Source organism: Chelonia mydas, chromosome 16 (genome assembly GCF_015237465.2).
Source record: "Chelonia mydas isolate rCheMyd1 chromosome 16, rCheMyd1.pri.v2, whole genome shotgun sequence".
In the NCBI taxonomy this organism is placed as follows: domain Eukaryota; kingdom Metazoa; phylum Chordata; order Testudines; family Cheloniidae; genus Chelonia; species Chelonia mydas.
Window position 1 is genome coordinate 19,224,684 of NC_057857.1, and position 16,046 is coordinate 19,240,729.

General features: G+C 51.0%; 1 protein-coding gene across 8 annotated transcripts in view; it reads right to left on the bottom strand.

Annotated features, from left to right (window-relative positions):
• GPSM1 (G protein signaling modulator 1) overlaps positions 1 to 16,046 on the bottom strand; it is a 210,471-nt gene that overhangs the window by 3,502 nt on the left and 190,923 nt on the right. For all 8 annotated transcript variants that reach the window (XM_043530280.1, XM_043530282.1, XM_027823419.3 and 5 more), the window contains one exon: positions 4,311 to 4,461. In XM_043530280.1, coding sequence (XP_043386215.1) covers positions 4,311 to 4,461 — 151 coding nt within the window. The remainder of the gene's footprint in view (positions 1 to 4,310; positions 4,462 to 16,046) is intronic.

Genomic DNA, 16,046 nt, shown 5'->3' on the forward strand with positions numbered 1-16,046 from the left:
CTAGTCAGCGGCAGAGCCGAGATCAGACCAGGCCTGTGGTCAGCCTCACTCAGCAGAAAAGTGATTTGAGCCTTTTTTTTTTTTTTTTTTTTTTTTGCCCTATTTGATCTCTTAATTGATCCCCCTGCTAAGAGTAACCTCATTTCCCTGCCCTGAATGCGCTCAGCTGACCCACAGCAGGAGAGAAGCGAATTGCAGCCATTTCATCTAATGGCAAAGAAGAACAAATGACCAAGACTTTTCTTTTATAACAGTGGGTCTGGCCAAGCCAAAGCTGAATGGCCCCTCTGAGCTACAGGCATCTCCCATTACCAATGTGCAGAGCCAGCCAGGGCCTCATTTCAGACCAGGCTTTCTGAAATCAGCCTGCTAAAGTGACGGCCACTCCTAAGGAGAGCAGACTGCTGGTGCTGTGAACTTCCCCACAGCAGTGGCACACAATCCACTCAGGCTGGGGGTGCTGGAGGCCTTGCAAGGAGCGTGCTCATTCAGAGCACAATGGCTGGTAGGACCTTGCCTGTAGAAGGCATGAAGGCTCAGTTTGCACCCTGAAAGCTGGCCTTGGGAACAGCACATGCTGCGGCTATCGTTTTCTCTGTGGCATTAAAAAAAACCTTTTAAAAGATCAGAGGGGGTTTATTGCCTTGCTTGACACAACATCAATAAAGTCTAGACGGCATCAGTGCCTCCCTGGAAGGAGGGCTCTGTGAGTGCATAAACATCGGGCAGCGAAGGGGGAAAGCAGCTGGCTTTATAGGGTAAACCACAGAAACTCTGGCTACACATCTACCCCTGGCTGACAAGGCTGCACAAAGGGAGCAGGACAGGGTATTAATTGCACTTGGACCGATGATTAGATTAGATTAGGGAAGAGATGCCTCATTGACGTGGCCTTTCAAGAAGGTACTTAATCTCTAGCATTCTCATTGCATTGCCAGCCCTCTGCCTGTGAAGCCATGCAAGCAAAAACTGTACCTTACTCCGGGGCCATGAGCCCTGTCACCCATACGTCATCCACTCCCGTACAGCTGCTGCCGTGCTCTCTAATCCTCAGCACAGGGATTCCCGAGGTCCCCCTCTGGCTCTCCTAGCGAATGGCTGTACTGCCCCAGGAGCTTAACTTCTGTGCCTCTTGACCCGTCCAGATCAGGAAAGTAACCCTTCCCTCCCCCCCGCCCGGGGTGTGCTGCCAGGCTGACCTGGGTCTGAAGCGCCTGGCTAGAAACGCAGGATTCTAAGCTGCATCTTGGCTCCCCCACGCTGCTGTCGCTCCAAGCAGTGAGCTCCCGCTGGGAGCGGCTGGCAAGGCGTGCAGGAGAATGCAGGGGGAGCGGCTGAGCGGATCAGGGCGCAGAACGGTGCCATCAACGCGGACACAAGCGCCCAAGTGGCCTTTTAAGCTCCGACACGGGCGAGCAGGTCTGCCTTTGCGAACTCCCGGGTGGTGGGACCGAACAGACCCATTCCTGGTTCTGATGCGTCCTCTAATTGCCCGTTCCGAGCCCCAGAGCAGCCTCCTCAGTGCAACTGCAGACCCCCAGTCAGTTAATAGGCCATGATTACAGTGAACCACCGAGGAACCTGTCTGAAGCGTCATTTCCCGCCTTCCTCGTTATTAAGCCTAATTTTAGGATTCGGGGGCAGGGGGTGGCCAGTTCCAAGTAGGCGGTAGTTACAGCAATTGTGCTTGCAATTGACTCCAAAGTCCCTGGAAGCTTGAGTGGCTTTCTGTCTTGCGCTCAGGCAGCCTCCTGACAGACGCCCCGTGCCATTACAAGGGGTGGGATATAATTAGAGGCCATGTAATCAGCCAAGTGCAAGCAGAGGTAAGTGATTCATCAGACGGCTCGTCCTTTCCGAGTCCCCCAGATAACTCTCGCCTTTCAGGGCCAGTGCAGATATGGTATCTGCCTGGGCAATGGCTGCAAATGCTCTGTCCAGCACAAGGCAGAGGTACCTGCGTCATACCATGTGCCTTAGGAAATCACAGTCTGAGCCTGGTTCTTTTCAGCCCTCCCAGAGCCAGCCTGCTCCTCCGAAGGCTGTCCGGCCGGGCGTGCGTTTGGGAGCTAGAGCGCGAGCCAAGCTCTCCGCTGATGTAAATGGGCTCAGTTCCATTGGCTTCAGTGGAGTTTTTTTGCCCATTTCCCCCAGAGGAGAATTTGAGCCATGACTTCCCACCACCCTCCTTACAAACAGTCAGTGCTACGCTCACATCCAGCACAAGGGCACACGCTCCAAATGCCACCTAAAGATTCCAGTGCTGCCTCCCTATGAGAAGCAAAAGACCAGCAGGCTGCTGGCACAGACAGCCCCCTGAGCCGAGGAGCTGGCGCTCCATGTGAGGGGCCGTGCTCTGTCTTGGAGCATACCCGTGGGAAACGGGGCTGGGGGAAGCGAAGGGGAAGGTGCATTGCAAGCTCAGCCAGCGGCCCAACGTGCTGGCTAATGTCCCTACGCCGAAGTGCAGACTTACTGTGCTGCCAATGCCCATCACGCCTGGCATGACAAGGTCTGGATGGCACCACATTTGGCACTGCTGTGAACCTCAGACAGGAGGGCTTTGAAATGACGGGTGTAAGCAAACAGAAGGCACTGCACAACGAAAATGTTCAATCGCAAGCCCAGAAACAATATTCAACAGTCCATGAAAACAGCGGGGTGGTTCCTTTTTGCTGCTGGTTAGGAACGAAACATTCCCCCGCAATGTAGAAATCCAAACACGCTAACACCGGGCGAGCAAAGGGGACCCAGTAAATAACTCTAAATAGAAAGTAAAACAGGCCACGTACTCTTACTGTCTAAGCGAGAGTGCAAATTAATTAAACAGCAGTGTGCCCAACGCGCCCTTTTATCGAGCGTCTCACAGTATTTGCTGTTGTCCTGAAAGCCTCCTGTTAACGGAGGCATGTTAATACATGAGAATCTCAGCTTTCATTTAAAAAAGGAAGCAAGGCCCAGACTGTCAAAAGGGGTTGATTCCAATGAGAATTTGGCCCAGAAGCTCAAAGGTATTTAGGCATCAAAGTTTCTAGCCGTCAGGGTTGTGGAGAAAAGCTTCATAATGTGAAGTGAGGACAGCACAAAAGCTCAGAAATCAGGAGCTGAATCAACAGAGCCCCAAATTCACATATTTATTAACAAATCATGATTTTTAATCCAGCCTCCTGCTCTGAAGTTCGAGCACCTGGGCTGATGGCAATATTGGAACAGCTTAAAGGCTGCTGTTGCCTACAGCTCCCTCAATTATAGCCCTCAGCACAGCTGGGAAACCCACGCTGGTTTCTGTATCAGAAACACGCGTATCTTTATAAAAACGATGCACACTTCCAGTCTCTTTTTAGGGTGAAAAGCCACCTGACTCGGAGCCAGGCTGTGCTCCTTGTCACAACACAGCCTGACCTGTTCGGCACTACTTCGCTCTCGCTGCTGCGTACGCGTCGTGCCAGCTCTGTGTTCCCTGGGTGCTTCGGTGCTGCGTCTCGTGTGTCGGCCGTTTTAGGGATGTCAGGGTTTTTTTTTTTTAAATCTTCTTTTATGTTTGTTTGTTCCAAACTGCATAGTTTGATCAAAAACATATGGAACAAATAAAAGTACCATAGAAATGGCTTTTAAAGCGAAGAGTTGGATACTTGTCTCTTTAGCCATTGCTTTCTGATGACTGTTTAAACACATCTCATCACAGCCTTGCAAAATGGCCATGAAAATATACCAGTCCAGCACCCAATCTCCTTGCCTACCCTTACTATGTTGATATCACTACCATCTAGTTTTCATATAGTTTATCTACCTATTCATTCAGCTATGAATGATCTTCCTGTGGTTATTTACCTATCTGTGCTCTGTGTCCCCCCTATGGTTTATCTTTCTCTCCAGCACCTTTCCTCATAGTATCTAAGGGCTGAACAAAATTCAGAAGCACAAAAACCAAATGACGATTTCAATGAAAAAAACCTAACACTCTTTTACTTGCCCAACAAAAAACATGGCAAATGACCCAGGGGTGTCAGCAAACAGAATTTTGCCAGAGCGCCTTAACATTATAGCCAACCCCAAAATTCTGGGGTTCTTTTTATGCGTGTCTTGGTCCTTGTGCCTTTGGGGCTCATCTTTTCAAGCTTTTCTCTGAAACCAGGAAAGATACTTTTGAACAAGCGAAAGCTGAGATTCTCACATAAGCACCTGAGTCCAGGAGCTGGGGATTTAAAAGAAAACACCAACTATTGCCAGACTTGCAGTAAAATTCCTGAGAACTGGCAGCACTGCAGACATGTCATTACTCTCGTTAATGGGAGCCCCCAAGTGCTTACATATTCCTTCTTCCAGGGCAGGCACGGAGGCGGCAGCAGCCTCTGTTTGGCATTCTTCTAGCGGGCAGCGCTGGTCATCCATTCGGCTGCTCTGGAACTTGCTCAGCAGGTCAAAGAAGCATTCCTCGTCTGAAGGGGCCCGGCTGATTTTCTGCAAAGAAGAAAGGAACCAGAAGAAGTCAAGCAATCAAAAGCAACTCCTTGCATCTGCAACTGTTGACTTACAAGTTTCCTGCCCTGTCCTAGGCCAAGTGGAGGCCGGATTCTCTGCTGCTCGGTGCTGCAGAGTGGAGCCGTCAGAGAGGGTCAGCGATATTTGATTCTCTGCTTGACTCCACCCCCAGCCACAGGATAGGTTAAGAGCAGTTTGGGGGCTCCTCTAACCTGCACCGGCTGGCAATCATCTCCAAGGGACTGTCCGTACCCCATTCTGTCCCCCAATTCCCTCTTTGGCCAGGGCTAGGAGGATAAGACATAGAAACTGCCTCTGACCCTGCTGCAGCCTCTCTCCACGCGCACACATACCACCCTTAGCCACCCCAGCTGGGACGCGTGGCGGGTTCCCACCTGAGCAATGCAAAGGGAGCAGAGCAGGACAGCGAATGTGCCTCCGGGAGTCCAGGGGCCAACAAATTCCCTTTCACTCAGCTCATTGCTCATCTCCTAGTGAGGCGGCTCGTTTCCAGCGCAGGTGTCCCCCCCAGGCATACAGCTGCATTCTGTCCCCATCCACTCCCATCTCCGAAATAGCTTCTCACTGTTCTTCTCCTTGCCTTTCCATTAGGGGCGGGTAAAACTAGCCTCCACCAGAAAGAAAGATCAACCCCCTCCCACACACACCCCCCAGCAAGGCAGAGTTACCTTCCTTTGCAAGAGCTTTCCTTCAGGGGCTATTACCAGGGAGCACTCGCAAAGGCACAAGGTGAGCAGCTGTCACCCTTCCTTTCCGTTCCACCAGAGGAACATTTTTGGCAAGCCCTTCTGTTAAATAATCCAATCATGTTCCAGCCGACCCTGGGAAACTCTAGATGCTTTCCAAGCAGCCTTTGGCTGGGGCCACGTTTCTAGTCTTCCTTAGGGCTCCTAGCAATGGGGAAATTAGCCTCGCTGTCCAACAGCCTTCATTGCTGCAGAGCATCGTGAACACATGGGCGAGCTCTCTCCTGGCACGCGGGGATTGTTCTCTTGCAGGAAGAAAAGGCTGGTTCTAAAGGAGAGGTTTTGAGAGAGGGAGGGGTTTCCCTAGCCCTGCACGGGAGAGGGAATTAGTTACTGAGCAGTGTTGGGACAGCTAAGGGAAAGAGAAGCAATCCGGACAGGAGCGGAGTCAGCCTGGGGAGAGTTTAGTAACCTGGGAGCCCAGTCCCGGGCTTGAAGCCAGAGGGATAGGAAGCCAGTGAATGAGATGGACCACAGGGTATCACATAGAACTCCCTTCTGATGTGTTGTCCCCATCCCCATCCTCTCCCTTTGCAAGGTTATAACCCTGTACGCACAGACAGCAAGTATTCCTCTCAAGCCAGCTAAATTTAGACTCCCATAAAGGCCTCCACAACCTGAGCTTCCCAGAGTTCTTCCTTCCTTTCTGCTATCCACAGGAGACCGCTGGTTATAACAATCAGTGAGCTGCAAATGCCACTCGATTATAGCTCTTCAGGAAAACAATTCCCGCCCGAGAGCCCCAAATGAGCACCTTTCACCAGACAGCGATATATTTAAGCTGTGCTCTGGAATGGATTTGCTTCCAAAGCCTCCATGCACAAACCCTGTGGCGTGACCAATTCCACTTCAGACAGATGTGTTTTGTATGCCATTATGAGGCACGCTTCACTAATGGAGTAAACACAGAGTCCCCTCTTTGGCTCAGCCAAAATCATCATAAGCAGCAGATTTCTCTGAAGCATTACTCAGAATTGAATGTAAAATTAGCAAATGAGAAGAGAGGCATCTGCCAGGTTCAGGAGGGCTCCGACTGGGATCTCGTACGGTCACACAGACTGGTCAGATGCTACCAAGAGCAACGGATAAAATCAGTGGACATTGATGAACCTCTGATATCCACTCAGTGGCCCATTGACATGAGCTGGTGGCCTGGATGGAATGACAGCACCAAAACCAAGAGCAATTATTTTGATTAGTATTATGAAGACCCAGCTCTTCAAAGGTATTTAGGCACGTAACTCCCTTTGAAACCAATGGGACCCTGAAACCAATGAGAGTCAGGCGCCTAAATACCTCGGAAGATCTGGACCTATGTGCCCCAAGCAGGAGCAGGTCTCCATTGTGCTAGGCGCCGTACAGACACCTGGCGAGAGACAGTCCCCGCCCTGAGGCGTTTATGATCTTAATGGACAAGTCAGGCAAAGGGCGGGAGACAGGAAGGATTATTACAGGGCTTGAGGTGACGTACTCTGCCAAACAGGGGGGCTGTAGCAGAGAGGGGACTGACCCCAGACGGCCTGTGTGCCAAGGCCTTCTCCGCACAGCCATCCCTCCAGTCAGGCGCTGGCCTCAGCAGAGAGGTGATGCATGAATGGGGCCCACAGATCGAACCCCCTTCTCTCGCCCACTACAGGCAGGTCCCTCCAGGCCAGTCAGTGGGGAATTGCGGGTGCCTGCCCTGGAGAGATGGAGAGTTCGCGAATCTCGAGCCATTCACCAGCACAACGTTCACTGATCACAATCAAACCGGTCTGGTTCCAAACTGGATGAAGCAGGGAAGGCACGTTTCGTGCGAGCGGGGCCAGCTCACGCTGCGCTCACTACATGGCCACACCCTGTCCGTACCTAAGTCCGTCCGCCAGCCCCTCTGCCTGGAAAGCACAAGTGCACAGCAGGTGCTACTGGAAATACCTACTAATAAACGGGCTGGCTGCGCTTGTGGTGTGGTGGAGCATTCAGCCTTCGGGCTCAAGAGATGTGTGGGACACCAGGGAAGCCAGTCACGCTACTGCTTCCACAATGCAATGCCTGTCTGGAGATTTATTCTTTAATGCACCAGCAGCGCCTTCAGACACCCGTTCGAAGAGCTCACCAGCCTTTGCCGATTTTAACCCTTTGCATTCTACGTTTTCCAAAGTGCCGACTGATGCCAGCGGCAGCTCCTTTCTCCTCCCATCATCCCCGAGAGGCAGGGGAGGGCTGAGTCCTATCTTACAGGCTGCAGAGCAGAGGGGTCAGGTGACTTGGCCCAGGTCACACAGCGGGTCACCGGCAGAGCCAAGGGTAGAACCCAGGCGTCCTGGCTCCCAGTCACCTGCTCTGATCACTGGAGTCTGCTTCTCTCGTGGACACTGAAGGTACAAAATGAAGTAAAGCTTCAATGCATCCTGGGATAGAAGTGCTTAGGGGCACTCACGTCTTAATGTAAAAAACTAACAGCAACAATGATCCTTCCTTTCCTTCCTGATTTTGGCTTTTGTGGCCTTGTGCATCCACGCTAATTTGCCACCTCAACCCCCACAACTCTCCCCATCACACGCCAGCTTTTGGCAGAGGTCTGGACAGGGATTCTCATTGGGGGAGATATCACCGCAGGGCTCCTAACTTGGCCAATGGAGGGGAACGCCTGGGTGATGCAAGGCTTAGCTCACACTCCTCAGCACGCTGGCTGAGCACTCTGCTTCTGGAGTGACTGCAGCCCCTTCCCAGTCAGGGAACAGGGCAAGGTGTAGCAGAGTTAAAGCCAGATGGAGCGCCCGGGTGGATGCACTCAGCCCCGAGGCCCGGCCCTTTTAGCCCTGGGCGCTGGACACAGAGAGGGCATCAGAGAAAAGCCTTAACTCATTCAAGATCTCAAGCAACAGGTGCCTGCTGGTGGCAAGGAAAACCTGGAACTCCAGCCCCAGACGCATAGGGCGCTGGAGTAAAGCCAGCAAAGCAAGAGGAGAAGCCAGAGTTCAGGTCCTTTGCTGACTCTGGGATCCTCTCATGCTTGTCAGCAAAGCTACGGGTTGTCCTTTATGGAACCGAGTCTGGAGCAGGAGAAGCCACGTGAGGCTTCTCTTATGGGCCCCTCCTCGTTCTATCCAAGCGGCGAGACCTTCTAAACAGGTGAAGACGACTTCTAACAAAGGGCAGCTCGGTTGTTTTCAAAGGGGATGGAAAATCCACAGGAGAGAGTTGTGATGAGGGGGTTAATGCAATGGTTTTGGCTCAGTAAATGAAGGAAAATAATTTTCTCTTATGCTAGGCAAACCAGCCGAGATACACTCATCTTCTATTTAGGGCATCGTCAAAATTAGCAACAGGCCAGGCAATGGAACATTAGCAATCTGGGAGCTGATCGGGGGCGGGTGGGAGTAAAACCCCACCTCTTCCATGTGCTGATCTGCTAATAAAATGGTGTGTTGGAAAGACAGCCTCTGAACCAATAATACTTGCACCCTGGAAATCAAAGGGTTTACACTGAGGGTGTGCTGCATTTATTACACTACTGCCACATCAGGTTGCGTGACCCAAAAATTTCATGCGGGAGAAGAAATTCTGCTCTCAGTCACACCGATTCAACCCAGCTCGTTTCAGCGGGTTGCACCAGTGTAACTGGGAGTAGCGTTTGGCCCTGAGAAGGACTCTGACTTCAGAGGTGCAAACATTAGGGAAGTGTCACGGGGGAGGAAAAATTAAGCTAAGAAGTGATGCCACGCACTCCAGAGAGCTGAGTTCAGATCCGCCATGGTGGGAAAAAATGAGCTTCTACTGGACACTTTGTCTGTGTCACAAAAGCATCACACAGTTTCAGGTGACTGGCAGCCACTGCTCAAGCAAGGCCCAGGACTGGGACAGGAGAGGGTGTTTTGCCTGATCTGTGTGAGGAGTCAAGGACTGAAAGAGCCAGGGGTGTGGTGTGGCGGGACCCGGGACAGCATGGGAACAGTCAGGCAGATTCAGAGATGGAGGCATGTTGGGGGAGCCATACAGGAGTCCAGGGCTGGACTAGCCGGGGGAGCTGCAGATCAGGGTCAGTGTTCACAGGCAGCCCAGGAGAAAAGCAAGGAATGCAGGCCAAGCTCACGGGACACTGGCAGAGAGGGACGGGGGAGCTTTTGCACTCTGCTGGCCCAAGCCAGTGCTATTCATCCTTCTCCTTCATAAGCACCACTCACCTAGTTAACCCCCTTGAGAAACAACTCCCACCTCCTCCACGTCCCTCTCACTGCGGACTAGCGGCTCGCTTTCCCCTTGGCTCACCATGGACTGGCTCAGCACCCCTCTAATTAAAATGCTAAACCCTGACGATACTCCGAACGCCTGGCTCCCTCCGTCCTGGCTTCGGACAAGGAGCTGCGGAGACAGCTGGACCACCACGATGCAGGCTGCGGATGGGGTGGCGATCAAGAGTGTGTGGACGATACCATTTTGTAGAGTAAAGCGGCGTCCTCATCTGGCACATATGGTGCGTGTGCTACAAAATGGCGTCCTCCATGCCGTCTGGGGTCGCGGGAGTTAATAAAGCGTCAAAATGGGGTCCTGCCACCAAACAGTTTGGGAACTGCTGCTCTAGCCTATAGGACTGGTCCCCAGTTCCCTGGATCTTTCACCCATGAATTAGACCTTGTCTACGAGTGTCCTTAACTTACCATAACAATGAAAAATGAGACGGGGTCTTCCCCAGCTGCCATATCAATAAGCCTCCCTCGAAACCTGTTGCTGAGAAGTCCTTGCCCTTTCCCCAGTGACCTCTATAAGGACGGCAGGCAAGGAGATGAGAAAGGAGGGGCCCTTCCGCCGAGTGGCTCATCATTTATCTGAACACCACCCACCTGTGGCCCAGCACAGCCAGGGGAACTGTGCCAAATGGTGCCAAATGGGTCTGCGCTTCCCTATACGGATTTTAAATAGAAATGAGGTGGGGGGGGGAGGGAGATGTGGAACTGCCCTTATGATCAGAAAGAAAATCTCTTCTCACATGGCACCATTCACAGCGGGAACTCAAAGCAATCACTCAAACACGAACCCAGCCTCGCAGCCAGAGCAGAGCTCATAGTCTGCAATGGAGGAATGCATGTGACTAATCGAGTTTCTTTCTCTGCCAGTGGCTTCCAATTTCGACGTATTTATTTGCGCTATTAAGTGACAGTTTCTGCCAGCTGATGGAGAGACTCCCATAGCTCAAGTGCTAGCGGTCCCCAGAGCACCTCTGCTTTGGCTGCTGTCCCAAAGCAACGAGTTAGCCCGTGCTCCAGTGCTGGGTTCCAACCCCGCTGATGATCCACACAGGGAGTCATTACAATTAATTCCGGGGTGGATGTTTATGTGCATTAATTGAACACTCACTTCCTCAAAGACTTGCATGCGCCCCTTGGAGCTTTATTTCCCACAAACCTTTGTGCTAGTGATGTTGCAGGACTCGAAAGCAAACGACTGGAGCAAACCCACTGAAAAATGCAAACTCACAGCAGCTTTCTTCTGAATGTGCTTCCCCCAAATTTACTCACAATGCCCCACGAGGTCAGTAATATTAGTAAACTGAGGCACAGCGACTCGGCCACACAGCAACGCAGTGACAAATCTGGGAATAAGGACCAGAAGGCCTTGGTTCCCAGTATGCCAAGTAATGGGTTACTGGTCCTGCTGATCTGATATAGGGAATTTCTACTTCTTACTTAGACTCAGAAATCATTCCAAATGCCTCATTGCAGCATTCACGGCCCAATGCAAAATCCACTGATGTCAATGGTCATTGGAGCAGACCCTTGGAGTCTCCTTTTTGTTTCAGAAACAGGCTTCAATCCTCATCTTCCCCCAAAGGTTTATTTTTGCTCCAAGAGGGGCTGTAGGGAGGTCTGGCTTTGTTCCTCTGTGGGAGACCCAAGTGAGGAGTTGCAGTCTCTCTTTTGGGAGGGGAAGGTTCCTGAGGCAGCTCCTAAGCCTCTTCCAGGGGTGGCAAAAGACATGTGAAAACCAGAGGAGGTATTTAATTGTCAGGGGAAAGCTGAGGGGCTCCCTCAACAAGAGAGTCTGGTCTTGGCCAGGCGGGTGGGCCCTGAAAGGGACAGAAAATCCAGCTGTGCCTGTCACCCTGGATTGGAGCCTCCCCCATGTGCTGCTGGGGTTTTTCGTATTGTCAAAGGGGGCCAGCTTACATGCAGACTTCTTCAGCTCAGCTACAAATCCATTCTCGCTCTAAAGGGCACTGGAGACACACACCCCTCTCCCCCGGCCTCGCTGCTGGGCAAGACATGAATTCTCCTCTTGCCATCTGAGAACACAGCTTGGAACGGAGCCAACGACAGGGTCAGGGCTGTTTGTGGGGTCAGAACAAGGGAGGCTGGCCCCATGTTCTCCCCTCAGGGAGCCTGCATCAGCTGAGCTAATGGAGACCTACCCAGCCAGCGAGGGGGGCAGAGAACTGCATTTGGTTTAAAATCAGTCCCCATTTTGTATGACTGACATTTTCATCACGACACCTGACTGCTAATCCGAGTGCAGAGAGGGCTAATGAAACCCGGCCAGTCAGACTTGTTCACCTGAAATAGGCCTCCCTAATTTGAAGGCATCCAGGCTTTTGCATACATTTTTTTTTCTCTAAGTGATCAGCAGGCCTGTTTCATCTGCTGTTTTGTAACCACCGTGGAGACAACACCAGCTGCTGTCTGGGAAATGCATCGAAAAGCAAGTGCCCAGGCGACTGGGTGTCTCGGAGTCACCTTCTTGCATGGAGGATTTGCAGAGATGCTGCACACCCACAACTCCTGACAGGGTGCAGGGCACTTTTGACAATCCGGTTGAGAAGCCTAGGGGGTTTGGAGACTTCTACCTCCTGAGCAGCACTCGTAAGGGAGTGAGGATCTTGTGGAACTCCTTTCTCCCAAGGCCACTTAGCCCTAAAACTCCCCATCTCCCATTATTAGCATGAAGGTATTATGCTTGGAATTATTATACCAGTATCAGGCCCCATTGTGCCGGGGGCTGTACGAACACAGACATAATCCACCCGTTTCCCCACTGCTCTTGTGGTCTAAAAGCTCTACACTGAACTCACCTAAAATGCCTGGCTCAGGGATCCCTCTATTGACCCTGGGCTCTGACTCAGGTCTGAGCCCAAGCCCTGCTTCTGTCCACACACCAATCAGTTAGGCTCTGACCCATCCCACTAGCAGGGTCCTAAGACCCACCTCCTGGGTGCTTGCTGAAAGGAGTCAGAGTCCTGCTGACATTTGGTCCAAGGCCTCTCATTCTGCTGTGTGGACGCACTCGTATGGCTGTGAGACCCGGGTCCAGCAATTGCGAGCCCAGGTTTACAATGCAGCCCACAGACTCAGGTTTACAGAGCCACGTAGACAGCCGCTAGAGCGCCCCAGGCTGCCTGGCTTCCTGGGGAAGATGAATGTGATCCAGGGCCTTGGACAAACAGTGTAGCAGCAGCTCTGCAGGGACAGCTTAGGGGGAAATTCAGCAAATCACTTACGCACATGCTGAAAGTTAGTCGTAAGCACTTGCTTAAGGGCTTTGCTGAATCAGGGCCCTTGGGAGGAGATTTTCAAAAGCACTGAGGAGATGTATCCACCCAAGTCTTGTTGACTTTCAATAGCACTCGTGCGCCTGAGTCCCTTTGAAAATTCCCCTAAAACTGCCTCTGTCTCCTCTCACAACAAAGGCAGATCCCAGGGCGGCTCTGGCTTTCCGTCTCTCCCCTCCCGGGCCCGGCATGTCTCTGCAAAAGGCAGCCTTCCCTTGACACGCACCCAGACAGAGCTACATTCTGAACGTGGTACTGGATGCGTTAACATGCGCATGAGCCCGGTCTTTGTGGCACCGTGGGGTGGTTTTATCCAGCACCTCTCCTTTGGCTGGTGCCCCAAAGTGCTTCTCAAAGCAACGAGCTAGACAGCAGTGCTGAGTGGCCAGCCAATGGAAATACCCTCTGTGCGCTCAGCAATTGCTCCCGTCCAGCTGGGGAGGTGAGAATCTGGTCTGTTACGAAAGGGCGTGCGGGCCGAAGTTACCACCTCCCCATTGGCTTGGTCCTTCCATCTCCAAGATGTTCAGCTTCACGGAGCGAAAGAGAGACGGACCCAGTGCTGGGACCCGGAGCTGGTGTGGCTGTTAGGTGCACGCGGCTGCCACCCTGCCTATTCACTGATGGGTGCTCCTCTCTGCTCAGCAACCACCTGTGGAGAGCGCAGCACTTGGCCCTGATCGCAGTCATGGCCGGCCCAACAGGCCCCAAAGCAAACCCCGGCAGAGCAGGGCCAGGAATTAAAATTCACCTTAAACAGGGAGCAATTTGGGGCAGGGACTTTGTCTTCCTTCTTATGCTGAGAGCACCTGACACATCGAGGGAGCTACTGTAATACCCATAATAAATCACAACCACCCTGCATCCGGGCAAGAAAACAGAGAGACAGCGCGAGAAGGAACAAACAAGAAGGAGATAAATCCTGGAGGGCAAGTGGAAGGAGGAAAGTCACATTCTGACTCACCGACCCCACAATGTCCTTCTAAGCTTGGTCGGATGGTAGGGCTTACAGCAGGGGACTAGGCGTCAGGACTCCTGGGTTCTCTTCCCCACTCTGTGACTCACTGTAGGTAAACCATGTAACCTTTCCATGTCTGAGTTTCCCTGAGTACCTTATATTTGTGAAAACACTTTGAGATCCTCAGATGCCAGAGAAAAGCACCTTTGTTTAGAGAAAAGCTCCTAATTTTTATAATTATTACACGAGCATAGTACACGGCATCTTGACACTTCTTATTCGACAGTGTCATAAATGCAGAAAGAATGGTGATCAGCATTTTCTAGTGATCACACTATTATCCATATACTCCATAGGGGCTTTGGAATGACAACATCTGCTAATAACGTCCAAGGTTTCAGTCCCCTTTAGAGGCTTATTATTAGAGCCGGTCAAAAAGTCTTCATGACAACATTCTCTTCCCTAAAGAAGAGGAGGCTTTTCAGCCAAAATCGAAATGTTTGTTTTGTTCCTTCGGTTGAGATTTCTGACCCAAAAAACCCCAACTGATTTTTCTCCAGTTTTTGAAAACCAAAAAATGTTTCAAGTTCTAGTTAGCCCCCTCCCCTCCCCAACCTAAAAACTTTTCAGGCTAAAGTTTCGAGGGGGTAGTGATTTAAAAAAAAATGCCCCCCAAAAGTTGATGGGCGTTTTTTCCCCAGCTCTCTGTGTCATACATTTAACTTCACACCGCAAAGAGTCATGGAACTTTACAGCTGGCAAATGCTTCCTCCTCGTGGACACACACACATCACCTGCCTGCCAGTTATAAATACCCCAGCCAAATGGTTCTGGCAGCCGGGGCTTCTCCCACAAAGCTTCCTGCTGCCTCCACAACATTTTAAAGTTAGTTCTTTTTAACACCGTAAGAGTCAAACGGGAAACAGGAGCCAGCCAGAGTGGCTGGAGTGGGATACAATTTGGGGAGGAAGGTTTATTATTGATCCCCACGCTAAGAGAAAAATCCTCCCACTTTCATCTCATTTTACAATCATGAGATGTGATTGTGTGACTTTCTGACGTGCTGCTGGCTTGAGGGTCAGAAATTTAAAGTTCAGAAAAGTCCATTATGATCAGCTAGTCTGATCTCCATAAACGTAGGCTGTGGAATTTCACACAGTGATTCTATCATCTATCCGATGACCCAAGACCATCGTGGGGGCTCTCAAAGCCTCCACGCCCTCCAAGCGATATAGGGATTGTCATTGCGGATCAGAGCAGAGGGCTGACCTAATCCAGTGTCCTTTCTCTGAGAGCGATTGGCGCTGGATGCTTCAAAGGCAAGTAAAAGAAATTCTAGTGGAGAATTAAGGACTAGGAAGTCCAGAGCGGCAGTTTCTTCCAACACCCATCTGGATGGCTTATGCCATTAAGCACAAAGGCTAATACCCCTTCTGAACTGTGTTTATCCCATCCATTGTAACTACAGATGTGCTCATTATCCATGTAAATAGCTAGTCTTCGGTTCTCTGATCACACAAATGACATCCCCTTGTAGCACCAATTCCATTAAGGGGCCTTGGAGAACTTCGATGCTCAGCCCAACCAAAAGAAGTCTGTTTCATTATAAAACGTACCCCCAGCCAGCAGAAAGTCTTAGATCTCTAAGGACTTTTCACTGCCACTTAAAACATCCCTATTTTGGATGAAAGATCATCGCTTCTAAATACACAATGTGGGACATCACCGAATGAAAATTAAAACGGTAGCAAGTTTCTGAACAGTACATCAACTTCAAAACCTCCAAATTTAAGGCATGGTTTTTGGTGTCTCTCAGTCTTCTAGAGCACCTTCCATCACAAGATTTCAAAGGACTCAGTCCCGACGCCTCCGATGTCAGCAGCAAATTCCCCATCGACGTCAGTGGCGTAAGATCAGACACAAAGTGCCTGGACCATAACACCTGAGCATGCCAGTAAGGCAGGTAAATATCACTAGACCCCCTTTCTTATGTAGGTTCTCATGCTGGCCATCAGCAGCACCTGCCAAACACTGAAAAGAGACTTCATCTCTCAGGCTCTTCCTTCTTATTTTAGGCAGGAGGGGACTAAGAAGCTGAAGTGACTTGCCCAAGTCACACAGTGAGTCAGTAACAGAGTCTGGGACAAGACTCAGGGACTCCTGGATTCTAGAGTGTTCATTTCTATATTGCAGGAGGGTCTGGGGAATATCTTCCTCATTCCAGGCAGAGGATAACAATTAATATGCCCATTACCTGCGGGATATTTGTCCCAAGTCACACTTGTCCCATATTTCATTACTTTGCCCATCTTGCCCT